The 27,409-nt window shown below is 49.8% G+C and overlaps 1 protein-coding gene across 5 annotated transcripts in view; it reads right to left on the bottom strand.

Annotated features, from left to right (window-relative positions):
* Positions 1 to 27,409, bottom strand: part of DENND4B (DENN domain containing 4B) — a 65,832-nt gene that overhangs the window by 13,240 nt on the left and 25,183 nt on the right. For all 5 annotated transcript variants that reach the window (XM_077463829.1, XM_077463832.1, XM_077463828.1 and 2 more), the window contains exons 11-20: positions 27,124 to 27,299; positions 24,651 to 24,751; positions 22,727 to 22,942; positions 11,569 to 11,714; positions 11,344 to 11,483; positions 9,541 to 9,664; positions 8,967 to 9,173; positions 6,316 to 6,444; positions 6,070 to 6,241; positions 5,590 to 5,775 (exon numbers count right to left, since the gene is read on the bottom strand). In XM_077463829.1, coding sequence (XP_077319955.1) covers positions 5,590 to 5,775; positions 6,070 to 6,241; positions 6,316 to 6,444; positions 8,967 to 9,173; positions 9,541 to 9,664; positions 11,344 to 11,483; positions 11,569 to 11,714; positions 22,727 to 22,942; positions 24,651 to 24,751; positions 27,124 to 27,299 — 1,597 coding nt within the window. The remainder of the gene's footprint in view (positions 1 to 5,589; positions 5,776 to 6,069; positions 6,242 to 6,315; positions 6,445 to 8,966; positions 9,174 to 9,540; positions 9,665 to 11,343; positions 11,484 to 11,568; positions 11,715 to 22,726; positions 22,943 to 24,650; positions 24,752 to 27,123; positions 27,300 to 27,409) is intronic.

The following is a 27,409-nucleotide window of genomic DNA, read 5'->3' on the forward strand; positions in this document are numbered from 1 at the left end:
CTTCAGAGAAACTAGAAGAAGAGGAAGATACCTACTCCGAGGGAACGCTTTCAGAGAAACTAGAAGAAGAGGAAGATACCTACTCCGAGGGAACGCCTTCAGAGAAACTAGAAGAAGAGGAAGATACCTACTCCGAGGGAACGTCTTCAGAGAAACTAGAAGAAGAGGAAGATACCTACTCCGAGGGAACGCTTTCAGAGAAACTAGAAGAAGAGGAAGATACCTACTCCGAGGGAACGCCTTCAGAGAAACTAGAAGAAGAGGAAGATACCTACTCCGAGGGAACGTCTTCAGAGAAAGTAGAAGAAGAGGAAGATACCTACTCCGAGGGAACGCCTTCAGAGAAACTAGAAGAGGAAGATACCTACTCCGAGGGAACGCCTTCAGAGAAACTAGAAGAAGAGGAAGATACCTACTCCGAGGGAACGTCTTCAGAGAAACTAGAAGAAGAGGAAGATACCTACTCCGAGGGAACGTCTTCAGAGAAACTAGAAGAAGAGGAAGATACCTACTCCGAGGGAACGTCTTCAGAGAAACTAGAAGAAGAGGAAGATACCTACTCCGAGGGAACGCTTTCAGAGAAACTAGAAGAAGAGGAAGATACCTACTCCGAGGGAACGTCTTCAGAGAAACTAGAAGAAGAGGAAGATACCTACTCCGAGGGAACGCCTTCAGAGAAACTAGAAGAGGAAGATACCTACTCCGAGGGAACGCCTTCAGAGAAACTAGAAGAAGAGGAAGATACCTACTCCGAGGGAACGTCTTCAGAGAAACTAGAAGAAGAGGAAGATACCTACTCACAGGGAACGTCTTCAGAGAAACTAGAAGAAGAAGAGGTAGATACCTACTCTGAGGGAACGTCTTCAGAGAAACTAGAAGAAGAGGAAGATACCTACTCCGAGGGAACGCCTTCAGAGAAACTAGAAGAGGAAGATACCTACTCCGAGGGAACGCCTTCAGAGAAACTAGAAGAAGAGGAAGATACCTACTCCGAGGGAACGTCTTCAGAGAAACTAGAAGAAGAGGAAGATACCTACTCCGAGGGAACGTCTTCAGAGAAACTAGAAGAAGAGGAAGATACCTACTCCGAGGGAACGCCTTCAGAGAAACTAGAAGAAGAGGAAGATACCTACTCCGAGGGAACGTCTTCAGAGAAACTAGAAGAAGAGGAAGATACCTACTCCGAGGGAACGTCTTCAGAGAAACTAGAAGAAGAGGAAGATACCTACTCCGAGGGAACGCTTTCAGAGAAACTAGAAGAAGAGGAAGATACCTACTCCGAGGGAACGCCTTCAGAGAAACTAGAAGAAGAGGAAGATACCTACTCCGAGGGAACGCCTTCAGAGAAACTAGAAGAAGAGGAAGATACCTACTCCGAGGGAACGTCTTCAGAGAAACTAGAAGAAGAAGAGGAAGATACCTACTCCGAGGGAACGCCTTCAGAGAAACTAGAAGAGGAAGATACCTACTCCGAGGGAACGCCTTCAGAGAAACTAGAAGAAGAGGAAGATACCTACTCCGAGGGAACGTCTTCAGAGAAACTAGAAGAGGAAGATACTTACTCCGAGGGAACGCCTTCAGAGAAACTAGAAGAGGAAGATACCTACTCCGAGGGAACGTCTTCAGAGAAACTAGAAGAAGAGGAAGATACCTACTCACAGGGAACGTCTTCAGAGAAACTAGAAGAAGAAGAGGTAGATACCTACTCTGAGGGAACGTCTTCAGAGAAACTAGAACAGGAAGGTGGCTACCCAGAGGGAATGTCTATACAGAAACTAGAACAGGAAGGTGGCTACCCAGAGGGAATGTCTATACAGAAACTAGAACAGGAAGGTGGCTACCCAGACAGAATGCCTTCAGAGAAACTAGAACAGTAAGGTAGCTACCCAAAGGGAATTTCTTCAGAGAAACTAGAACAGGAAGGGGGCAACCCAGAGGAAACGTCCTGAGAGAAACTAGAACAGGAAGGTGGCTACCCAGAGGGAACGTCTTCAGAGAAACTAGAAGAAGAGGAAGATACCTACTCCGAGGGAACGTCTTCAGAGAAACTAGAAGAGGAAGATACCTACTCCGAGGGTGTGCCTTCAGAGAAATTAGAAGAAGAGGAAGATACCTACTCCGAGGGAGTGTCTTCAGAGAAACTAGAAGAAGAAGAGGTAGATACCTACTCCAAGGGAACGCCTTCAGAGAAACTAGAAGAAGAGGAAGATACCTACTCCGAGGGAATGTCTTCAGAGAAACTAGAAGAAGAGGAAGATACCTACTCCGAGGGAACGTCTTCAGAGAAACTAGAAGAAGAGGAAGATACCTACTCCGAGGGAACGTCTTCAGAGAAACTAGAAGAAGGGGAAGATACCTACTCGGAGGGAACGCCTTCAGAGAAACTAGAAGAAGAGGAAGATACCTACTCGGAGGGAACGCCTTCAGAGAAACTAGAAGAAGAGGAAGATACCTACTCAGAGGGAACATCTTCAGAGAAACTAGAAGAAGAGGAAGATACCTACTCCGAGGGAACGTCTTCAGAGAAACTAGAAGAGGAGGAAGATACCTACTCCGAGGGAACGTCTTCAGAGAAACTAGAAGAGGAGGAAGATACCTACTCCGAGGGAGTGTCTTCAGAGAAACTAGAAGAAGAGGAAGATACCTACTCCGAGGGAGTGTCTTCAGAGAAACTAGAAGAAGAGGAAGATACCTACTCCGAGGGAACGCCTTCAGAGAAACTAGAAGAAGAGGAAGATACCTACTCCGAGGGAACGCCTTCAGAGAAACTAGAAGAAGAGGAAGATACCTACTCCGAGGGAACGTCTTCAGAGAAACTAGAAGAAGAAGAGGAAGATACCTACTCCGAGGGAACGCCTTCAGAGAAACTAGAAGAGGAAGATACCTACTCCGAGGGAACGCCTTCAGAGAAACTAGAAGAAGAGGAAGATACCTACTCCGAGGGAACGTCTTCAGAGAAACTAGAAGAAGAGGAAGATACCTACTCACAGGGAACGTCTTCAGAGAAACTAGAAGAAGAAGAGGTAGATACCTACTCTGAGGGAACGTCTTCAGAGAAACTAGAACAGGAAGGTGGCTACCCAGAGGGAATGTCTATACAGAAACTAGAACAGGAAGGTGGCTACCCAGAGGGAATGTCTATACAGAAACTAGAACAGGAAGGTGGCTACCCAGACAGAATGCCTTCAGAGAAACTAGAACAGTAAGGTAGCTACCCAAAGGGAATTTCTTCAGAGAAACTAGAACAGGAAGGGGGCAACCCAGAGGAAACGTCCTGAGAGAAACTAGAACGGGAAGGTGGCTACCCAGAGGGAACGTCTTCAGAGAAACTAGAAGAAGAGGAAGATACCTACTCCGAGGGAACGCCTTCAGAGAAACTAGAAGAAGAGGAAGATACCTACTCGGAGGGAACGCCTTCAGAGAAACTAGAAGAAGAGGAAGATACCTACTCAGAGGGAACATCTTCAGAGAAACTAGAAGAAGAGGAAGATACCTACTCCGAGGGAACGTCTTCAGAGAAACTAGAAGAGGAGGAAGATACCTACTCCGAGGGAGTGTCTTCAGAGAAACTAGAAGAAGAGGAAGATACCTACTCCGAGGGAACGTCTTCAGAGAAACTAGAAGAAGAGGAAGATACCTACTCAGAGGGAACGTCTTCAGAGAAACTAGAAGAAGAGGAAGATACCTACTCCGAGGGAACGTCTTCAGAGAAACTAGAAGAAGAGGAAGATACCTACTCCGAGGGAACGTCTTCAGAGAAACTAGAAGAAGAGGTAGATACCTACTCCGAGGGAACGCCTTCAGAGAAACTAGAAGAAGAGGAAGATACCTACTCAGAGGGAACGTCTTCAGAGAAACTAGAAGAAGAGGTAGATACCTACTCCGAGGGAACGCCTTCAGAGAAATTAGAAGAAGAGGAAGATACCTACTCCGAGGGAACGTCTTCAGAGAAACTAGAAGAAGAGGAAGATACCTACTCCGAGGGAACGTCTTCAGAGAAACTAGAAGAAGAGGAAGATACCTACTCCGAGGGAGTGTCTTCAGAGAAACTAGAAGAAGAGGAAGATACCTACTCCGAGGGAACGTCTTCAGAGAAACTAGAAGAAGAGGAAGATACCTACTCCGAGGGAACGTCTTCAGAGAAACTAGAAGAAGAGGAAGATACCTACTCCGAGGGAGTGTCTTCAGAGAAACTAGAAGAAGAGGAAGATACCTACTCCGAGGGAACGTCTTCAGAGAAACTAGAAGAAGAGGAAGATACCTACTCCGAGGGAACGCCTTCAGAGAAATTAGAAGAAGAGGAAGATACCTACTCCGAGGGAACGTCTTCAGAGAAACTAGAAGAAGAGGAAGATACCTACTCCGAGGGAACGTCTTCAGAGAAACTAGAAGAGGAAGATACCTACTCCGAGGGAACGTCTTCAGAGAAACTAGAAGAGGAAGATACTTACTCCGAGGGAACCTCTTTAGAGAAACTAGAAGAAGAGGACGATACCTACTCCGAGGGAACGCCTTCAGAGAAACTAGAAGAGGAAGATACCTACTCCGAGGGAACGTCTTCAGAGAAACTAGAACAGGAAGGTGGCTACCCAGACAGAATGCCTTCAGAGAAACTAGAACAGTAAGGTAGCTACCCAAAGGGAATTTCTTCAGAGAAACTAGAACAGGAAGGGGGCAACCCAGAGGAAACGTCCTGAGAGAAACTAGAACAGCAAGCTGGCTACCCATAGGGAACATATTCAGAGAAACTAGAAGAGGAAGGTGGTTACCTAAAGGGAATGTCTTCAGAGTACCTAAAAAGAGGAAGGTGACTACCCAGAGGGAAGATCTTCAGAGAAACTAGAACAGGAATGGGGCTATCCAGAGGGAACATATTCAGAGAAACTAGAAGAGGAAGGTGGCTACCCAGAGGGAACGTCTTCAGAGAAACTAGAACAGGAATGGGGCTACGCAGAGGGGACGTCTTCAGAGAAACTAGAACAGGAATGGGGCTATCCAGAGGGAACATATTCAGAGAAACTAGAAGAGGAAGGTGGCTACCCAGAGGGAACGTCTTCAGAGTAACTAAGAGAGGAAGGTGACCTACCCAGAGGGGACGTCGTCAGAGAAACTAGAACAGGAAGGTGGCTACCCAGAGGGGACATCTTCAGAAAAACTAGAACAGGAAGGTGGCTACCTAAAGGGAATGTCTTCAGAGTAACTAAAAGAGGAAGGTGACTACCCAGAGGGAACATCTTCAGAGAAACTAGAACAGGAATGGTGCTATACAGAGGAAATGTCTATAGAGAAACTAGAACATGAAGGTGGCTACCTAAAGGGAATGTCTTCAAACTAGAAGAGGAAGGTGGCTACCCAGAGGGAATGTCTTCAGAGAAACTAGAACAGAAAGGTGGCTATCCAGAGGGAATGTCTATAGAGAAATTTGAACAGGAAGTTGGCTACCCAGAGGAGTGCCTTCAGAGAAACTAGAACAGGAAGTTGGCTATCCAGAGGGGACGTCTTCAGATAAACTAGAATAGAAAGGTGGTTACCCAGAGGGAGGGTCTTCTGAAAAACTAGAAGGTGGCTACCCATCTCATTTTGACTTACTGCGTGCCACTCCCATTTCCAGCATACAGGTATCGCTCTGGGTACAACTGACGCTCCAACTCTTAACCAGTTTCCCTGCCGAGCCGTCTTCAGACATTTGGCTAGTGTGCCCGGCCCAGGTGGTCTGGCGCAGCAGGTGAAGGCGAGGAGACAGCTCCATGGTGGCGCTTTTGAGCTTCCATTGATCTGTGAAGACAGGAGCAAAACATTATTAGAGCTGTCCATAAAAGAGACGCATGGTACTATAGCCAGATCGTGCAATGTATATATTGGTGCACATTAGCTGTGCAATCTGCTGATCACTCGATTAAGAGTGTAATCAAGCAACTGATCAGCAGATTGCACAGCTAAAGTCAGCAGTACCCTGTGGCCAGCATGCATGTCTAAAGGGAAGCTTAGGATGCGTTTTTACATAACGCTCGATGCAGGGTGCGGTGTCATTTACAGGAGCTTGGTGGCCCTTCTCCTCAAAACTCTCACCTTTTGACCCGCTGACCGTCGGTTCCTCGCTTTGTGTCTCGCACTGAGAGCTGGGATGCCTCTCCCGGAGCGGCTGACGGAACTGGGCGGCCCCCAGAACCACGTTCCTCAGTTTGGCCCAGCGTAGTCTCCCGCTCTGGTTACTGGACGGCCATTTGCTTTCTAGCACAGCCTGTGACAGACACAGAAGATTTAGTTACAGCCCACCATGGAGGAAACATCGCGGGAGGCCGCGGCACGCAGTACCTTATTATAGTAACCGTAGGTGATGGCGTTGGGGACGATCCCGGCCTTCCGCATCTCCAGCATCACGCGAACAGCCAACACCGGCTCCCCGTACTGACCGCAGAGCTGCATCAGGATGCGGTAACAGACCTGCAGGGAAGGATGTCGGGTCAGGAAACATCTGGCGGCAGCAGAAAAGTTACAAAAAAAGACGCATGGGGAAAAAAAAATGAATAAAGTAATAAAGAAGAAAAAAAAATGGCTGCACTCGGGTGGGGGTGGGGGGGTCTTGGTGGGTACCAGGTTTAATGACCTACCTAAATTTATTAGCTGAACGTTGCAGTTGACACATACAACAAATAATACGTCGTTGTACATGGAGCAGATGGTGGATTGAAGTTTTGCTAGAGGTTTTTTCATTTTACTCAGATTATGTTGTTTTATGTAGAGCTCACCTGCTCCGTGATCCAGGGCTGGGTCCCCTGCCTAGCACTGCAGCCAATCAGGAGACAGGTCGCCTGACTGGCACCAGCTTCAAAATGCGCACGGCTCATCATAATAACAATGCATTGCTATACATAATCTGAACCCCCCTTGTGTCTCCAGTGACCCCAGTGCTCCCGCGTCCTCCAGTGACTATGTGCCTCCTGTGTCTCCAGGGACCCCAGCGCTCCCGTGTCCTCCAGTGACTATGTGCCTCCTGTGTTTCCAGTGACCTTTGCCCCCGTGTCCCCAGTGACAACGTGCCTCGTTCATTCCAGTGACACATGCCCCCGTGTCCCCAGTGTCCCTTGCCCCCCTGTGTCTCCAGTGACCCCTGCCCCCCTGTGTCTCCAGTGACCCCTGCCCCCCTGTGTCTCCAGTGACCCCTGCCCCCCTGTGTCTCCAGTGACCCCTGCCCCCCTGTGTCTCCAGTGACCCCTGCCCCCCTGTGTCTCCAGTGACCCCTGCCCCCCTGTGTCTCCAGTGACCCCTGCCCCCCTGTGTCTCCAGTGACCCCTGCCCCCCTGTGTCTCCAGTGACCCCTGCCCTCCTGTGTCTCCAGTGACAACGTGTCTCTTGTTCATTCCAGCGACCCCAGCGATCCCGTGGCTCCAGCGGCCCCAGCGATCCCGTGGCTCCAGCGGCCCCAGCGATCCCGTGGCTCCAGCGGCCCCAGCGATCCCGTGGCTCCAGCGATCCCGTGGCTCCAGCGGCCCCAGCGATCCCGTGGCTCCAGCGGCCCCAGCGATCCCGTGGCTCCAGCGGCCCCAGCGATCCCGTGGCTCCAGCGGCCCCAGCGATCCCGTGGCTCCAGCGGCCCCAGCGATCCCGTGGCTCCAGCGGCCCCAGCGATCCCGTGGCTCCAGCGGCCCCAGCGATCCCGTGTCTCCAGCGGCCCCAGCGATCCCGTGTCTCCAGCGGCCCCAGCGATCCCGTGTCTCCAGTGACCTCTCTTCTCCTGTTCATTCCAGTGACCCCAGTGCTCCAGTGACTATGTGTCTCCAGTGACCCCTGCCCCCCTGTGTCTCCAGTGACCCCTGCCCCCCTGTTCATTCCAGTGACCCCAGTGTTCCAGTGACTATGTGCCTCCTGTGTTTCCAGTGACCCCAGCGCTCCTATGTCTCCAGTGACCCCAGTGTCCTGTGTCTCCGGTGACCCCTCCTAATCTGTTAATTCCAGTGACCCCTCCTCTCCTGTTCATTTCAGTAACCCCAGTGTCTCTTTTCCCGTGTCTCCAGTGACCCCAGTGCTCCTGTGTCTTCAGCAACTCTTTCAAATAAAACGAGGAATAATGGTGCGCTTGTTCAATAAAGTGAACAACACCTAGTGGATAAAATAACTTAAGTCCAAATAAAAATTATTAAATGAAGAAAAACAAAACAAAGTGCAAAAAAATTGTCCAAGTCAAAACAAATATATATATATATATATATATATATATTTATATTATAAATATAAAATGTATCCTTTGATGTTTGTAATTTTTGAGGTTTCACATAGCAGGACATACGTTTTTCTCATATATATACACATCTATTAACTTTGCCCTGTGCATTCCAGTGACCCCAGCGCTCCACTGCATGCAGTGACTCCCGTGTCTCTAGTAACTCCAGTGGCTCTGTGGAGTCTTGTGCGCTCCTCCCAGTGTTACCCAGTGACCCCTGAGCATTGCGCAACACCCACGACCCCAGAGTACCCTGTGCTACCCAGTGACTCCACAGCATCCTATGTCACACAGCGACACCGGCTCTCCTCTGCCTCCAGCAAATCTGTGCCTCCTGTGCACTTCAGTGACCCCAGAGCTACTGTGTCTCAAGCAACACTGTGCCCCCGTGCACTTCCCTGACCCCCAATGCTCCAGTGTCTCAAGCAACACTGTGCCCCTTGTGCACTTCCCTGACCCCCCAATGCTCCAGTGTCTCAAGCAACACTGTGTCCTCATGCTCACAGTGACCCGATGCCTCACATAACTCCTTGTCTCCAGAATTTCCTTGAAATGCAAACTGAGAATTACACAAAAGTGAATATGGGCTTCGCCATATACAAAGTCTCTGGGTACAGCGATGGGGACTCACGCCACCCCGAATTTTCGATTTTCTAAAATACCTCAAATGAGTCAACTTTGGATAATAGGGGGGGAAGTACATCAGATGGGAGTTAAAGCATTTGAAACTTTGAAAGCGGCTCACCTCATCCGGGAGGACCACGTTCTTTGTCTCCATCTGTTTCAGAGCATCGTAGGCGGTCTGCAGAGCTCGCACCTTGGAGGTGGTGGCTCTGACGAAGGTGGGCAGATAGATGAACCACAAACCGTAGCAATGTCCCAGAAGACATTTTGCCCACATCTCCGGGATGGAAGAATAGATCTGGGCCACCCGCTGGGCAGACTTGATCTCCTGCCAGACACAAAAAACATTATTTTTTTTCCCCCCAGTCCGTGTAATAACCAGAATGCTTTGTTTACACTTAAAACACCAGCTAAAAGCTAAAATCAGGCTCGCAGTGGAAGCTGCTACTTTTTAAACCAATGGGCACGATGGAAGTGGTACCTAAAGTGGGTCTATGAGAGAAGAAGAGCTCTAGGTGGGTGATAACAGGGCAATGCAGGCAGAAAACAAGATAATGGGATAGAATTTGCAGGGTAGTAGGCTCCGCAAAGTGTTGTCACCCTCCTGATACAGCGGAGGGGGGGGGGGGGGGGGGGAATAACAGGAACATGTGCTTTTACAAATGTTATGAACCCAAGATCAATCTTTCACCTACTTGCTTAGTTCGTCGAGGTGCGGGGCTGCTAGGTGCGCTCGTTTTTGACTGCATAGGGGGCACCAGCAGCAGATCTTGTGGAAGCTCAAATAGGTCTCTCTGGAGAACCGGAAAGGTTTCATACCTGCGGCGGAGAAAGAGAAATGGATAAAATTAAAGAGAAACTCCAACCAAAATGCCTTTCATGTGCTAGATGGAGGCAGGCGGGTTAGAACTTCTATTTGGTCCTTGTAGATTTCCCTCAGCGTTTCCAGTGCTCCTCAGTATTCTCCAGTGTGCCCAGTATACCCTGTGTCATCTAGTGATTCCAAGCGCACCAATGTGTGCCCCACAACTCCAAATACACCCCAAAGCATGCTGCGTCATTTACTATCCCTAGTGTGCCCAGTGCTCCCAGTAACACTAGTGCACCCACTGACTCCCATGTGCCCAGTGTACCCAGTAACTTCACTGCAGCCAGTGTAGCCGACTCCAGTGTGTCTACTTACTCCAATGCACCCAGTGGCCTCAATGCGCCTAGTACACCCAGTGACCCCTGTACCATCTAGTGACCCTAATGCACCCCTATGTACCCCGAGGTTCCAATGTGCTCAATGACTTCAATGTGCCTAGTACATCTGATGACTTCTGTGTCATCTCATGACTCTAGTGCACCCCAGTATACCCAGTGGCTCCAACGTGCTGAATGACTTCAATGCACCTAGTAAGCCCAGTTACTCCAGTGTCATCTAGTGAGCCTAGTAAATCCAGTGGCTTCAATGCACTCAATGACTCCAATACCCCTAGTACACCCAGTGACCCCTGTGTCATCTAATGACCCCATTGCTCCCCAGTGTACCCAGTGGCTACAATGTGCCTAGTACACACAGTGACCCCTGTGTCATATGGTGACCCTAGTGCTCCCCAGTGGCTACAATGTGCCTAGTACACAGAGTGACCCCTGTGTCATCTGGTGACCCTAGTGCTTCTCAGTGTACCCAGTGGCTACAATGTGCCTAGTACACAGAGTGACCCCTGTGTCATCTGGTGACCCTAGTGCTTCTCAGTGTACCCAGTGGCTACAATGTGCCTAGTACACCCAGCGACAGCTGTGTCATATGGTGACCCTAGTGCTCCCCAGTGGCTACAATGTGCCTAGTACACAGAGTGACCCCTGTGTCATCTGGTGACCCTAGTGCTTCTCAGTGTACCCAGTGGCTACAATGTGCCTAGTACACCCAGCGACAGCTGTGTCATATGGTGACCCTAGTACTCCCCAGTGGCTACAATGTGCCTAGTACACCCAGCGACAGCTGTGTCATATGGTGACCCTAGTACTCCCCAGTGGCTACAATGTGCCTGGTACACAGCGTGACCCCTGTGTCATCTGGTGACCCTAGTGCTTCTCAGTGTAACCAGTGGCTACAATGTGCCTAGTACACCCAGCGACAGCTGTGTCATATGGTGACCCTAGTACTCCCCAGTGGCTACAATGTGCCTAGTACACCCAGTGACCCCTGTGTCATCTAGTGACCCCTAATGGACCCTGTGAACCCAGTGGCTCAAATGCGCCTAGTACACCCCATGACCCAATGACCCCTGTGTCATCTAGAGACTACAGTGCACTCAAAAGAGTCTGGTGTCATCTAGTGGCTCCCAGTGGAGCTTCATAAGACCCGTCCCTTTACCATCAGTATCAGCTGCTACATCTCTACCCTTAGTTATGCTCCTAAGGTCCCCCAGACTGCCCTTCTCCCCGTGGACCCGGGGCCCCCACCTGTGACAACAAAAAGAGGGCACCAACTTGGTGAAACAAATCCTCACTTGTATTTGGCTGGCGGCTCTATGCCATGGGGGTCCAGTGGCTCCTCGGCAGGCATAATAAATACGGTATGTTCACTGCGGTGAGACTCGTCCAGCTCTACAAGATGCAGATCTTCCATCTTCTCCCCATCTACTTGCACCTATAAAGCAAAGTACAATTCAAATCATGGCTTGAGGTGGGTTCAGATGGCCAAGGCCAAGGAGAACATGCCGACGCGGCTTTACCTTCTCCACGCATTTATCAAAAAACTCCAGAGATGCGTTCCTCTCATTAACGAAGGAGCAGTCTTCGATAAACTGCGTGAACATCTGAGTCTTCATCATCTGCGAGTAGAATTTCTGGTGAGCCCGGTCCTTCGACTTCTTGAACCCTGGAAAGTAAATAATTCGTAACAATTCATAAATTCCTCAACCCAAAAATTCCTCTTCACCTAACACCCGACACCGCCTAGGTTGGCGATATATGAACCTTTTTAACCACTTCCCGACCAGCGCACGACGATGTACGTCGACAGAATGGCACGGGCAGGCATATTGGCGTACATGTACGTCCAATCTTTAATAGCGCCCTGCCATCGGGAGCTCGCCGCTGGCGGCGCGCTCGCGCGCTGGTCGGGACCCCCGTGAGTCCGGTCGTGGGACCTGCGGACTCGATCGCCCGGGGGCATCCCCGCGATCGTCTCACGGGACGGCTGAATGGAGGAAATGACGTGTAAACAGCATTTCTCCATTCTGCCTAGCAACTAGTGACGCTGATCTCTGCTCCATGTGATTGGAGCAGAGATCGGTGTTCACTAAATGAAAGCCCAGCCCCCCCACAGTTAGTAACACGCCCCTAGGAACACTTAACCCCTACACTGCCACCCACTGGTTAACCCCTTCACTGCCAGTGTCATTTACACAGGAATCACTGCATTTATATAGCACTGATTGCTGTATAAATGACAATGGTCCCAAAAATGTGTCAGAAATGTCCGATGGGTCCCCCATAATGTCGCAGTCACAATAAAAAAATCGCTAATCGCCGCCATTACTAGTAAAAAATAAAATAAATTATTAATAAAAATGCTATAAAACTATCCCCTATTTTGTAAACGCTATAACTTTTGCGCAAACCAATCAATAATCGCTTATTGCGACTTTTTTTTACCAAAAATATGTAGAAGAATACGTATCGGCCTAAACTGAGGGGAAAAAAATGTTTTTTTATATATTTTTGGGGGATATTATAACAAAAAGTAAAAAAAATAATACGTATTTTTCAAAATTGTCGCTCTATTTTTGTTTATAGCGCAAAAAATAAAAACCGCAGAGGTGATCAAATACCACCAAAAGAAAGCTCTATTTGTGGGGGAAAAAAGGACGTCAATTTTGTTTGGGAGCCACGTCGCACGACCGCGCAATTGTCAGTTAAAGCGACGCAGTGCCCGAATCACAAAAAGTGGTCTGGTCTTTGACCAGCAAAATGGTCCGGGGGCTGAAAGTGGTTAATCAAATTTGCCAACAATAGTGTCATTCATGGTGTCGTGATGTAATCCTCTCCTCATCCTTGTCCACTAAAACGTCCACCGTCTCCCTCACAAAGCTCACTCTCCTCTACGTGTCTACAGTCCAGGTCTCCCCTACTACAGCTTGTCCACCGTTCTTCCTAAGAACCAGCTTGTCTGTACGTCTACCTCTATAGAAGGTTCCAAGGGTCCCTCAGATGAGCAACATCTCACTCTCCATTCAGAAACTCTCCATGTCGTAGGATTACGGAATCAGGTTTAGGAGGTTTAGAGCTACAAGGTTGAGAAGCCTCCATGTGTAAAGATATAAAATAAACTTCTGCTGGAGGCATCACCTACCTCTCCAGCCACCCAGCACCAGAAGAAGGCTCCCCACCATTGAGAACCTTCATCACCTCTATGAATGAGGGAAAAAAGCCACTTACTGTAAAAGCCAAAGTTAAGTGTACTGAAGCAAATCAATGTACAGACAAGTCCACCAAGTGCCACTAACCCTACCGGAGTTTAATAGAAGAGAGTTGGTTGCACCTGGTGGACTTGACTTTGCATTGATTTGCTTTAACAAACTTAACTTTGGCTTTTACTGTGACCGGCAGTCATTGTCCGGGTCAAACCCGGTGACCTCTGGTGTCTGGCTGTAGCTCTTCTCGCTGTGCCACCTGAGATGTTGGACAGCTCCCTATCGGATCTCTTAGGACAATGTTGTCTCGTTTCTGGTGAACCTTGAATTCTTTGCTCCTCCCCTGAACTTCCTGATGGAAGCTATGTCTCTGAACTTCCTGTTTGCCAGATTATTGTTCCCTCTCCAACCGATATCTTGCTTCTTTGTGTACCTGCTGCTGTCCTTATCTCCCCTACCACTCGTTACTGACCTTTGGCTTGTTCCTCAACTACTCTTCTGCTTACCTGCAACCATTTGTTCCTCAACTACGCTTCTGCTTAATCCCAACCTGCAACCACTCGTTATCGTCCTTTGGCTTATTTACTGACTACGCTTCTGCTTAATCCCAACCTGCAACCACTCGTTACCGTCCTTTGGCTTCTTTACTGACTACGCTTCTGCTTAATCCCAACCTGCAACCACTCGTTACCGTCCTTTGGCTTCTTTACCGACTACGCTTCTGCTTAATCCCAACATGCAACCACTCGTTACCGACCTTTGGCTTCTTTACTGACTACGCTTTTGCTTAATCCCAACCTGCAACCACTCGTTACCGACCTTTGGCTTCTTTACTGACTACGCTTTTGCTTAATCCCAACCTGCAACCACTCGTTACCGACCTTTGGCTTCTTTACTGACTACGCTTCTGCTTAATCCCAACCTGCAACCACTCGTTAGCGACCTTTGGCTTCTTTACTGACTACGCTTCTGCTTAATCCCAACCTGCAACCACTCGTTACCGACCTTTGGCTTCTTTACCGACTACGCTTCTGCTTAATCCCAACCTGCAACCACTCGTTATCGTCCTTTGGCTTCTTTACTGACTACGCTTCTGCTTAATCCCAACCTGCAACCACTCGTTACCGACCTTTGGCTTCTTTACCGACTACGCTTCTGCTTAATCCCAACATGCAACCACTCGTTACCGACCTTTGGCTTCTTTACCGACTACGCTTCTGCTTAATCCCAACCTGCAACCACTCGTTACCGACCTTTGGCTTCTTTACTGACTACGCTTCTGCTTAATCCCAACCTGCAACCACTCGTTACCGACCTTTGGCTTCTTTACTGACTACGCTTCTGCTCAATCCCAACCTGCAACCACTCGTTACCGACCTTTGGCTTCTTTACTGACTACGCTTCTGCTCAATCCCAACCTGCAACCACTCGTTACCGACCTTTGGCTTCTTTACTGACTACGCTTCTGCTTAATCCCAACCTGCAACCACTCGTTACCGACCTTTGGCTTCTTTACTGACTACGCTTCTGCTTAATCCCAACCTGCAACCACTCGTTACCGACCTTTGGCTTCTTTACTGACTACGCTTCTGCTTAATCCCAACCTGCAACCACTCGTTACCGACCTTTGGCTTCTTTACCGACTACGCTTCTGCTTAATCCCAACATGCAACCACTCGTTACCGACCTTTGGCTTCTTTACTGACTACGCTTCTGCTTAATCCCAACCTGCAACCACTCGTTACCGACCTTTGGCTTCTTTACTGACTACGCTTCTGCTTAATCCCAACCTGCAACCACTCGTTACCGACCTTTGGCTTCTTTACTGACTACGCTTCTGCTCGATTACTACCTGCTATAGCTTCTACTAGACCTCGGTTTGCTCAGCTCCTGGTGGAGCGATCCTGGAGGACTATACTTATTTCACTCATTAAAAATACAAAATCAATTTACAACATTTTCGAAATGCGTTCTTCTGGATATTTTTGTTATTCTGTCTCCCACGGTTATAATAAACGACCATTAAAATTATAGGACTGATCATTTCTTTGCCCAATGACAAATGTACCAAAATCAGCAAGGGGTCAAATACTTTTTTCCCCTCTCTGTGTGTGTGTTTATAATAATAAATATATATATATATATATATATATTCTCATAAAGGACAGTCACACCATGGGGTTACATAAATCCGAGGTAAGTATAGTAACAAGTCCTAGTTGCAATCCCGGAACACCCAATAAGGAGATAGTATGGGTCTAAACTACGTGGCATGTTCACCAATGCCAGGAGCCTGGCGGACAAGATGGGTGAACTAGAGATACTGTTGTATGAGGAGGATTTGGATTTGGTGGGAATTTCAGAGACCTGGTTCAACAGCTTTCATGATTGGCTGGCAACCATTCAAGGCTTTACCCTTTTTCGCAGGGATAGAGAGGGTAAAAAAGGGGGGAGGGGTATGTCTATATATCAAGAATAATGTACAAGTGAATGTGAGAGATGACATCACTAAGGGAGCTAGGGAGGAAGTGGAATCCTTATGGGTAGAGCTCCAAAGGGATGAAGCTAAGGGGAAAACAATACTGGGAGTATGCTATAGGTCCCTTAACCTGAGGGGGAGGGGGACCGCCTATCACAATTTGGATTAGCAGCAAGGATGGGAAGTGTTATCATAATGGGGGATTTTAATTATCCAGACATAGACTGGGCGGAGGGAACCGCGCATTCATCTAAGGCTCACCAGTTCCTAATTGTCTCGCAGGACAACTTCATGGGTCAGATAGTAGATGCACCAACTAGAAATACAGAATTACTGGACTTACTGATTACCAACAATACAGACCTGATCACGGATATGGAAATACGGGGCAATTTAGGGAACAGCGATCACAGGTCAATTGGCTTCAGTATAAAATCACACAAATATGAAACATAAGTGGAATACAAAGACACTGAATTTCTAAAGAGCCAACTTCCCTAAACTACGAACCTTGTTTGAAGGCATAAATTGTAATAAAATCTTAGGAACAAAGAACGCAGAGGAGAGATGGGTTTGCTTTAGGAGCGTATTAAATAAGGGCATTAGCCAATACATCCCATTGGGTATTACATTTACAAGAGCGAACAAAAGTCCTGGATGGCTTAAATCCAAAGTAAAAATGAATATAAAAGCAAAGGAGAAGGCCTTCAAAAAAATACAAGGTTGAGGGATCATCAGCAGCATTCAGACTTTATAACGAATGCAACAAGAAATGTAAGGGTGCAATAAGGGCGACTAAGATGGAAGACACATAGCAAAGGAGAGCAACAAAAATCCCGAGAAATTCTTTAAGTATATAAACAATAAAAAAAGGGAGGACAGACCATATTGGCCCCATAAAGAATGAGGAAGGACATCTGGTTACAAAGGATGGGGGGGATGGTGAAGGTATGGAATTTATTCTTCTCCTCAGTCTTCACGAGGGAATCGGGGGGCTTCAGTAACCAAAACTGCAGTGTTAATCCTCATGACACATCACAGGAAGCACCTCCATGGTTATCAGAGGACAGAGTTAAAATTAGACTTGGGAAACTTAACATTAATAAATCACCGGGACCGGATGGCTTGCACCCGAGGGTACTTAGGGAACTCGGTCAAGTAATTGCCAGACCATTGTTCTTAATTTTTACTGACAGTCTACTGACTGGAATGGTACCAGCTGATTGGAGAAAAGCCAATGTAGCACCAATATTTAAAAAAAGGGCCCAAAATACATCCCTGGGAATTACAAACCAGTCAGCCTAACATCAATAGTATGTAAACTCTTGGAGGGGATGATAAAGGATTATATACAAGATTTTATTTATGAAAACTGTACCATTAGCAGTAATCAGCATGGATTCATGAAGAATTGTCCTTGCCAAACCAATCTATTAACCTTCTATGAGGAGGTGAGTTGCCATCTAGATAAAGGAAGGCCCGTAGATGTGGTGTATCTAGATAAAGGAAGGCCCATAGACGTGGTGTATCTAGATAAAGGAAGGCCCGTAGACGTGGTGTATCTAGATAAAGGAAGGCCAGTAGACGTGGTGTATCTAGATAAAGGAAGGCCAGTAGACGTGGTGTATCTAGATAAAGGAAGGCCCGTAGACATGGTTTATCTAGATAAAGGAAGGCCCGTAGACGTGGTGTATCTGGATAAAGGAAGGCCCGTAGACATGGTGTATCTGGATAAAGGAAGGCCCGTAGATGTGGTGTATCTAGATAAAGGAAGGCCCGTAGATGTGGTGTATCTGGATAAAGGAAGGCCCGTAGATGTGGTGTATCTGGATAAAGGAAGGCCCGTAGATGTGGTGTATCTGGATAAAGGAAGGCCCGTAGACGTGGTGTATCTGGATAAAGGAAGGCCCGTAGACGGGGTGTATCTGGATAAAGGAAGGCCCGTAGACGGGGTGTATCTGGATAAAGGAAGGCCCGTAGACGTGGTGTATCTAGATAAAGGAAGGCCCGTAGACGTGGTGTATCTAGATAAAGGAAGGCCCGTAGACGTGGTGTATCTAAAGGAAGACCCGTAGACGTGGTGTATCTAAAGGAAGACCCGTAGACGTGGTGTATCTAGATAAAGGAAGACCCGTAGACGTGGTGTATCTGGATAAAGGAAGGCCCGTAGACGTGGTGTATCTGGATAAAGGAAGGCCCGTAGACGTGGTGTATCTGGATAAAGGAAGGCCCGTAGACGTGGTGTATCTAGATAAAGGAAGGCCCGTAGACGTGGTGTATCTGGATAAAGGAAGGCCCGTAGACGTGGTGTATCTAGATAAAGGAAGGCCCGTAGACGTGGTGTATCTAGATAAAGGAAGGCCCGTAGACGTGGTGTATCTAGATACAGGAAGGCCCGTAGATGTGGTGTATCTGGATAAAGGAAGGCCCGTAGATGTGGTGTATCTGGATAAAGGAAGGCTCGTAGATGTGGTGTATATAGATAAAGGAAGGCCATAGACGTGGTGTATCTAGATAAAGGAAGGCCCGTAGACGTGGTGTATCTAGATAAAGGAAGGCCCGTAGACGTGGTTTATCTGGATAAAGGAAGGCCCGTAGACGTGGTGTATCTGGATAAAGGAAGGCTCGTAGATGTGGTGTATATAGATAAAGGAAGGCCATAGACGTGGTGTATCTAGATAAAGGAAGGCCCGTAGACGTGGTGTATCTAGATAAAGGAAGGCCCGTAGACGTGGTGTATCTGGATAAAGGAAGGCCCGTAGACGTGGTGTATCTGGATAAAGGAAGGCCCGTAGACGTGGTGTATCTAGATAAAGGAAGGCCCGTAGACGTGGTGTATCTAGATAAAGGAAGGCCCGTAGACGTGGTGTATCTAGATAAAGGAAGGCCCGTAGACGTGGTGTATCTAGATACAGGAAGGCCCGTAGATGTGGTGTATCTGGATAAAGGAAGGCCCGTAGATGTGGTGTATCTGGATAAAGGAAGGCCCGTAGACGTGGTGTATCTAGATAAAGGAAGGCCCGTAGACGTGGTGTATCTAGATAAAGGAAGGCCCGTAGACGTGGTGTATCTAGATAAGGGAAGGCCCGTAGACGTGGTGTATCTAGATAAGGGAAGGCCCGTAGACGTGGTGTATCTAGATAAGGGAAGGCCTGTAGACGTGGTGTATCTAGATAAAGGAAGGCCCGTAGATGTGGTGTATCTAGATAAAGGAAGGCCCGTAGATGTGGTGTATCTAGATAAAGGAAGGCCCGTAGACGTGGTGTATCTAGATAAAGGAAGGCCCGTAGACGTGGTGTATCTAGATAAAGGAAGGCCCGTAGACGTGGTGTATCTAGATAAAGGAAGGCCATAGACGTGGTGTATCTAGATAAAGGAAGGCCCGTAGACGTGGTGTATCTAGATAAAGGAAGGCCCGTAGACGTGGTGTATCTGGATAAAGGAAGGCCCGTAGACGTGGTGTATCTGGATAAAGGAAGGCCCGTAGACGTGGTGTATCTAGATAAAGGAAGGCCCGTAGACGTGGTGTATCTAGATAAAGGAAGGCCCGTAGACGTGGTGTATCTAGATACAGGAAGGCCCGTAGATGTGGTGTATCTGGATAAAGGAAGGCCCGTAGATGTGGTGTATCTGGATAAAGGAAGGCCCGTAGACGTGGTGTATCTAGATAAAGGAAGGCCCGTAGACGTGGTGTATCTAGATAAGGGAAGGCCTGTAGACGTGGTGTATCTAGATAAAGGAAGGCCTGTAGACGTGGTGTATCTAGATAAAGGAAGGCCCGTAGATGTGGTGTATCTAGATAAAGGAAGGCCCGTAGATGTGGTGTATCTAGATAAAGGAAGTCCCGTAGACGTGGTGTATCTAGATAAAGGAAGTCCCGTAGACGTGGTGTATCTAGATAAAGGAAGGCCCGTAGACGTGGTGTATCTAGATAAAGGAAGACCCGTAGACGTGGTGTATCTAGATAAAGGAAGGCCCGTAGATGTGGTGTATCTAGATAAAGGAAGGCCCGTAGACGTGGCGTATCTGGATAAAGGAAGGCCCGTAGATGTGGTGTATCTAGATAAAGGAAGTCCCGTAGACGTGGTGTATCTAGATAAAGGAAGGACCGTAGACGTGGTGTATCTAGATAAAGGAAGGCCCGTAGACGTGGTGTATCTAGATAAAGGAAGGCCCGTAGACGTGGTGTATCTAGATAAAGGAAGGCTCGTAGACGTGGTGTATCTAGATAAAGGAAGGACCGTAGACGTGGTGTATCTAGATAAAGGAAGGCCCGTAGACGTGGTGTATCTAGATAAAGGAAGGCCAGTAGATGTGGTGTATCTGGATAAAGGAAGGCCCGTAGACGTGGTGTATCTAGATAAAGGAAGGCCCGTAGATGTGGTGTATCTGGATAAAGGAAGGCCCGTAGACGTGGTGTATCTAGATAAAGGAAGGCCAGTAGATGTGGTGTATCTGGATAAAGGAAGGACCGTAGACGTGGTGTATCTAGATAAAGGAAGGACCGTAGACGTGGTGTATCTAGATAAAGGAAGGCCCGTAGACGTGGTGTATCTAGATAAAGGAAGGCCCGTAGATGTGGTGTATCTGGATAAAGGAAGGCCCATAGACGTGGTGTATCTAGATAAAGGAAGGCCCGTAGACATGGTGTATCTGGATAAAGGAAGGCCTGTAGATGTGGTGTATCTAGATAAAGGAAGGCCCGTAGACATGGTGTATCTAGATAAAGGAAGGCCCGTAGACGTGGTGTATCTGGATTTTGCAAAAGCATTTGACACAGTTCCCCATAAACGTTTACTGTACAAAGTAAGGTTGGTTGACATGGACCATAGGGGTGAGTATATGGATTGAAAACTGGCTACAAGGGCGAGTTCAGAGGGTGGTGATAAATGGGGAGTACCCGGAATGGTCGGGGGAGGGTAGTGGGGTCCCCCAGGGTTCTGTGCTGGGGCCAATCCTATTAAATTTGTTCATAAATGACCTGGAGGAGGGGGATGGGGGAAACAGTTCAATCTCTGTATTTGCGGACGATACTAAGCTAAGCAGGGCAATAACTTCTCCACAGGATGTGGAAACCTTCCAAGAAGATCTGAATAAATGAATGGGGGGAGGGGCAACTACATGACAAATGAGGATTAATGTAGAAAAATGTAAAATAATGTATTTGGGTGGTAAAAATCTGAATGCAATCTATAGACTGGGGGGAGGGGAACCTCTGGGGGGATGTAGGATGGAGGAGGATCTGGGGGTCCTAGTAGATGATGGGCTCAGCAATGCCAAGCTGCTGCCAACAAAGCAAACAGAATATTGGCATTAAAAAGGGATCAACTCCAGAGATAAAAGGATAATTCTCCCCTCTACAAGACTCTGGTCCGGCCGCACCTGGAGTATACTGTCCAGTTCTGGGCACCAGTCCTCAGGAAGGATGTACTGGAAATGGGGCGACTACAGAGAAGGGCAACAAAGCTAATAAAGGGTCTGGAGGATATTAGTTATGAGGAAAGGTTGTGAGCTCTGAACTTATTCTCTCTGGAGAAGAGACGCCTGAGAGGGGATATGATTTCATTATATAAATACCGGACTGGTGACCCCACAATATACAAATACCGGACTGGTGACCCCACAATATATAAATACCGGACTGGTGACCCCACAATATATAAATACCGGACTGGTGACCCCACAATATATAAATACCGGACTGGTGACCCCTCAATATATAAATACCGGACTGGTGACCCCACAATATATAAATACCGGACTGGTGACCCCACAATATATAAATACCGGACTGGTGACCCCTCAATATATAAATACCGGACTGGTGACCCCACAATATATAAATACCGGACTGGTGACCCCACAATATATAAATACCGGACTGGTGACCCCACAATATATAAATACCGGACTGGTGACCCCACAATATATAAATACCGGACTGGTGACCCCTCAATATATAAATACCGGACTGGTGACCCCACAATGTATAAATACCGGACTGGTGACCCCACAATATATAAATACCGGACTGGTGACCCCACAATATATAAATACCGGACTGGTGACCCCACAATAGGGAGAAAACCTTTTCTCGGAAGGGAGCTTAACAAGACTCGTGGCCATTCAGTAAAATTAGAAGAAAAGAGGTTTTACCCTAAACTACATAGAGGGTTCTTTACTGTAAGAGCGGCAAGGATGTGGAATTCCCTCCCACAGGCGGTGGTCTCAGTGGGGAGAATCACTATCCCTGTGGTCATTAATCACCTGAACGACCACAACATACAGGGATATACAATGTAATACTGACATATAATCACACACATGGGTTGGACTTGATGGACTTGTGTCTCTTTCAACCTCACCTACTATGTAACTATGTAACCCTTCGTAACGATTACTACCAATGATGCAATTTCAGAATAGGAGATTCCACTCATGACGTCTTGACTGTATTCTTCAACGCGTTTCGCAGGACAGAACCTGCTTCTTCAGGAAGATAGCTTACTTATGTAGAACTGTCAGAATTGGCAACATATACAAAATATATAAAAGCCGATGCAAGGCAAACCAGCCACATGGATGGGCAGAGCAAAAACCAAAACGTTCCTCAAAAAAGAGAGCCGGACAATCCGGGGAGTGCGGCTCTAATACAACACTCCGGCTGACACCACCCTAAGGGTGGTAACTGGAGCGTATTAGAGCCGCACTCCCCGGAGTTTGTGTAATTGCACCTTGGAGGGTTGATAGTCAACGGAGTAATTTTATAATATGATCGTGGGGCTCTTTTGAGGACTGTTGGTTTTTGAGCCATCTGAAGAAGCAGGCTCTGTCCTGCGAAACGCGTTGAAAAAAAAAAAATACAACCAAGATGTCATGAGTGAAATCTCTTATTCTGGAATCGCATCCTGGAAGGAATCATTACGAAGGGTTAATGTGACCCCCCCCCCCCCCCGGAAAAAAACAAAGAGCTAGCCGGTTTCTCCTCCTTCGTACCCTCCACGTTGAAGAGGTTGCTGAAGTCCCGCGTTCGCTCGGAGGGCGCCTGCGTGATGGGCAGGAGGTAGGATCGGTACCCTTTGAAGAGGCAGGCCATGAATCGGAGGAACGAGGCTCGCACGTCCAGCTCCAGCTGCGTCCGCCGGGCGTAGATCAGATCGTAATCCTTCAGCAGGAACTCCAGAGATGCCTCCTCCATGGGCTTGTTGAACACTGCGGGGGGGAGGGGAGACAAAGGGGACCCCTCAGAGACTTACATCCTGGACACAATGAAATCACAACAAATCTGAGGGTATAAAAAGACGGGGTTCTGAATTCTTGGGGGGGGGGGGGGGGGAGGGGAGTGGGCCGGATTCCAGACAGATCTCCCCGGTGTGACCTCAGGAGGAAAAATTGGTGTGTAATACAGAAACCCTATATAATGCCCCCCCCAGTGCCATCGCCATAGGAATGGGAGCTGCGAGGGGTCCTGGACTGAGGCCCCCCGACATCCACTAGGCACAGCTAGGCACTCAGCCTGGAGCCAAAGGCATTTTGGGCTTATATAATGTTCAGGGGCACAAAGCAGAGATGGCACACACAGCGGGCACAGTGCAGAGACAAGGACAGGCAGCGGGTGCAATGCAGACCCCGATCAGAGACAGCACAGATAGTGGGAACCGTTCAGGGATACAGACCAGAGACAGCGGGCACAGAGCAATGACAGAGGGCACAGTGCAGGGACACAGACCAGAGACAGCGGGCACAGGACAGTGACACAGACCAGAGACAGCGGGCACAGGACAGCGACACAGACCAGAGACAGCAGGCACAGAGCAATGACAGAGGGCACAGTGCAGGGACACAGACCAGAGACAGCGGGCACAGGACAGTGACACAGACCAGAGACAGCGGGCACAGGACAGCGACACAGACCAGAGACAGCGGGCACGGGACAGTGACACAGACCAGAGACAGCAGGCACAGAGCAATGATAGCGTGCACAGTGCAGGGACACAGACCAGAGACAGTGGGCACAGAGCGATGATAGCATGCACAGTGCAGGGACACAGACCAGAGACAGTGGGCACAGGACAGTGACACAGACCAGAGACAGTGGGCACAGAGCAATGACAGAGGGCACAGTGCAGGGACACAGACCAGAGACAGCGGGCACAGATCAATGATAGCATGCACAGTGCAGGGACACAGACCAGAGACAGTGGGCACAGAGCGATGATAGCATGCACAGTGCAGGGACACAGACCAGAGACAGTGGGCACAGGACAGTGACACAGACCAGAGACAGTGGGCACAGAGCAATGACAGAGGGCACAGTGCAGGGACACAGACCAGAGACAGCGGGCACAGAGCAATGATAGCGTGCACAGTGCAGGGACACAGACCAGAGACAGTGGGCACAGGACAGTGACACAGACTAGAGACAGCGGGCACAGGACAGTGACACAGACCAGAGACAGCAGGCACAGAGCAATGACAGAGGGCACAGTGCAGGGACACAGACCAGAGACAGTGGGCACAGGACAGTGACACAGACCAGAAACAGCGGGCACAGAGCAATGACAGAGGGTACAGTGCAGTGACAGAGACCAGAGAAGGCACAGACAGTGGGCACAGAGTAATGACACAAACCAGAAACAGTACAGACAGTGGGCACAGGACAGTGACAGACCAGAGACAACGGGCACAGGACAGACCAGAGACAGCGGGCACATGACAGTGACACAGACCAGAAACGGCACAGGACAGTGACACAGACCAGAAACAGCACAGACTGCGGGCACAGAGCAGTGATAGCGGGCAAAGAGTAATGACAGCGGGCATAGAGCAGTAACACAGACCAATGGCAGCATTAGCAGCAGGCACAGCTAAGAGCACAGGGCACCAATCAGCGGGCACAGAGGGGTGATGTAAGCCTCACTCTCGTCTAGCTGTTTGTGGAGGTCGCTCAGGCAGTTGCGGAGGACTTTGCAGGGTTTGCGAGGTAACGTCTGATAGGACGGGATCTTCTTCTCCTCACTCCTGTAAGACAGACATGGAAACATTGCAGATCCACAATGAGACAACACCGAAGACACACCGCACCCCGTACCACACACCCTGCATGGCATGCCGCACCCCATACCATACACCCTGCATGGCATGCCGCACCCCATACCATACACCCTGCATGGCATGCCGCACCCCATACCATACACCCTGCATGGCATGCCGCACCCCATACCATACACCCTGCATGGCATGCCGCACCCCATACCATACACCCTGCATGGCATGCCGCACCCCATACCATACACCCTGCATGGCATGCCGCACCCCATACCATACACCCTGCATGGCATGCCGCACCCCATACCATACACCCTGCATGGCATGCCGCACCCCATACCGCACACCCTGCATGGCATGCCGCACCCCATACCGCACACCCCGCATGTCATGCCGCACCCCATACCACACACCCCGCATGGCATGCCGCACCCCATACCACACACCCCGCATGTCATGCCGCACCCCATACCACACACCCTGCATGGCATGCCGCACCCCGTACCACACACCCTGCATGGCATGCCGCACCCCGTACCACACACCCTGCATGGCATGCGCACCCCGTACCACACACCCTGCATGGCATGCCGCACCCCGTACCACACACCCTGCATGGCATGCCGCACCCCGTACCACACACCCTGCATGGCATCCTGCACCACACACCCTGCATGGCATGCCGCACCCCATACCATACACCCTGCATGGCATGCCGCACCCCATACCGCACACCCCGCATGTCATGCCGCACCCCATACCACACACCCCGCATGGCATGCCGCACCCCATACCACACACCCCGCATGTCATGCCGCACCCCATACCACACACCCTGCATGGCATGCCGCACCCCGTACCACACACCCTGCATGGCATGCCGCACCCCGTACCACACACCCTGCATGGCATGCCGCACCCCGTACCACACACCCTGCATGGCATGCCGCACCCCGTACCACACACCCTGCATGGCATCCTGCACCACACACCCTGCATGGCATGCCGCACCCCATACCATACACCCTGCATGGCATGCCGCACCCCATACCGCACACCCCGCATGTCATGCCGCACCCCATACCACACACCCCGCATGGCATGCCGCACCCCATACCACACACCCCGCATGTCATGCCGCACCCCATACCACACACCCTGCATGGCATGCCGCACCCCATACCGCACACCCTGCATGGCATGCCCCACCCCATACCACACACCCCGCATGTCATGCCGCACCCCATACCGCACACCCTGCATGGCATGCCCCACCCCATACCACACACCCTGCATGGCATGCCCCACCCCATACCACACACCCTGCATGGCATGCCGCACCCCATACCACACACCCTGCATGGCAAGCCGCACCCCATACCACACACCCTGCATGGCAAGCCGCGCCCCATACCACACACCCTGCATGGCATGCCACACCCCGTACCACACACCCTGCATGGCATGCCGCACCCCATACCACACACCCTGCACGGTATGCCGCACCCCGTACCACACACCCTGCACGGCATGCCGCACCCCAAACCACACACCCTGCACGGCATGCCGCACCCCGTACCACACACCCTGCATGGCATGCCGCACCCCGTACCGCACACCCTGCATGTCATGCCGCACCCCATACCACACACCCTGCATGTCATGCCACACCCCATACACCCTGCATGGCATGCCGCACCCCATACCGCACACCCTGCATGGCATCCTGCACCCCATACCATACACCCTGCATTGCATGCCGCACCCCATACCACACACCCTGCATGGCATGCCGCACCCCATACCATACCCCCTGCATGGCATGCCGCACCCCATACCATACCCCCTGCATGGCATGCCGCACCCCATACCATACACCCTGCATGTCATGCCACACCCCATACCATACACCCTGCATGGCATGCCGCACCCCGTACCACACACCCTGCATGGCATGCCGCACCCCATACCACACACCCTGCATGGCATGCCGCACCCCATACCATACACCCTGCATGTCATGCCACACCCCATACACCCTGCATGGCATGCCGCACCCCATACCACACACCCTGCATGTCATGCCACACCCCATACCACACACCCTGCATGTCATGCCACACCCCATACCACACACCCTGCATGTCATGCCACACCCCATACCATACACCCTGCATGTCATGCCGCACCCCATACACCCTGCATGTCATGCCGCACCCCATACCGCACACCCTGCATGTCATGCCGCACCCCATACCATACACCCTGCATGGCATGCCACACCCCATACAACAGGCTGATTGTCATCTGTACAGGAGCAGGGGACGTGGACGGAGACTTCTTACTGGAACAAGGTGTTGGTATCCAGATCCACACACAGGACATCCTGAGGGGGATCATGGAGGTCGAAGTAACTAGAATGGATGCCGACGATGAACGGTACGGGAGCACAGAGCACGTCGGAGAGGGTCAGCGGGCACAGAGGGATGTAGGGGCACTGCCAGCGCAGAGGGAAGATGATCTGCAGAGAGAAGAAGAGGAAGATTATGACACCATCGCATGCCGCCACCAAACCGAGCTGCCGGAATATCTGCAGCCATTGGTGGAATGATCCACGGGGGAAGACAAACA

The sequence above is a fragment of the Lithobates pipiens genome, unplaced genomic scaffold (genome assembly GCF_037356315.1).
Source record: "Lithobates pipiens isolate NorthernLeopardFrog02 unplaced genomic scaffold, aLitPip1_a1.2 Scaffold_30, whole genome shotgun sequence".
NCBI classification, from domain to species: Eukaryota; Metazoa; Chordata; class Amphibia; order Anura; family Ranidae; genus Lithobates; species Lithobates pipiens.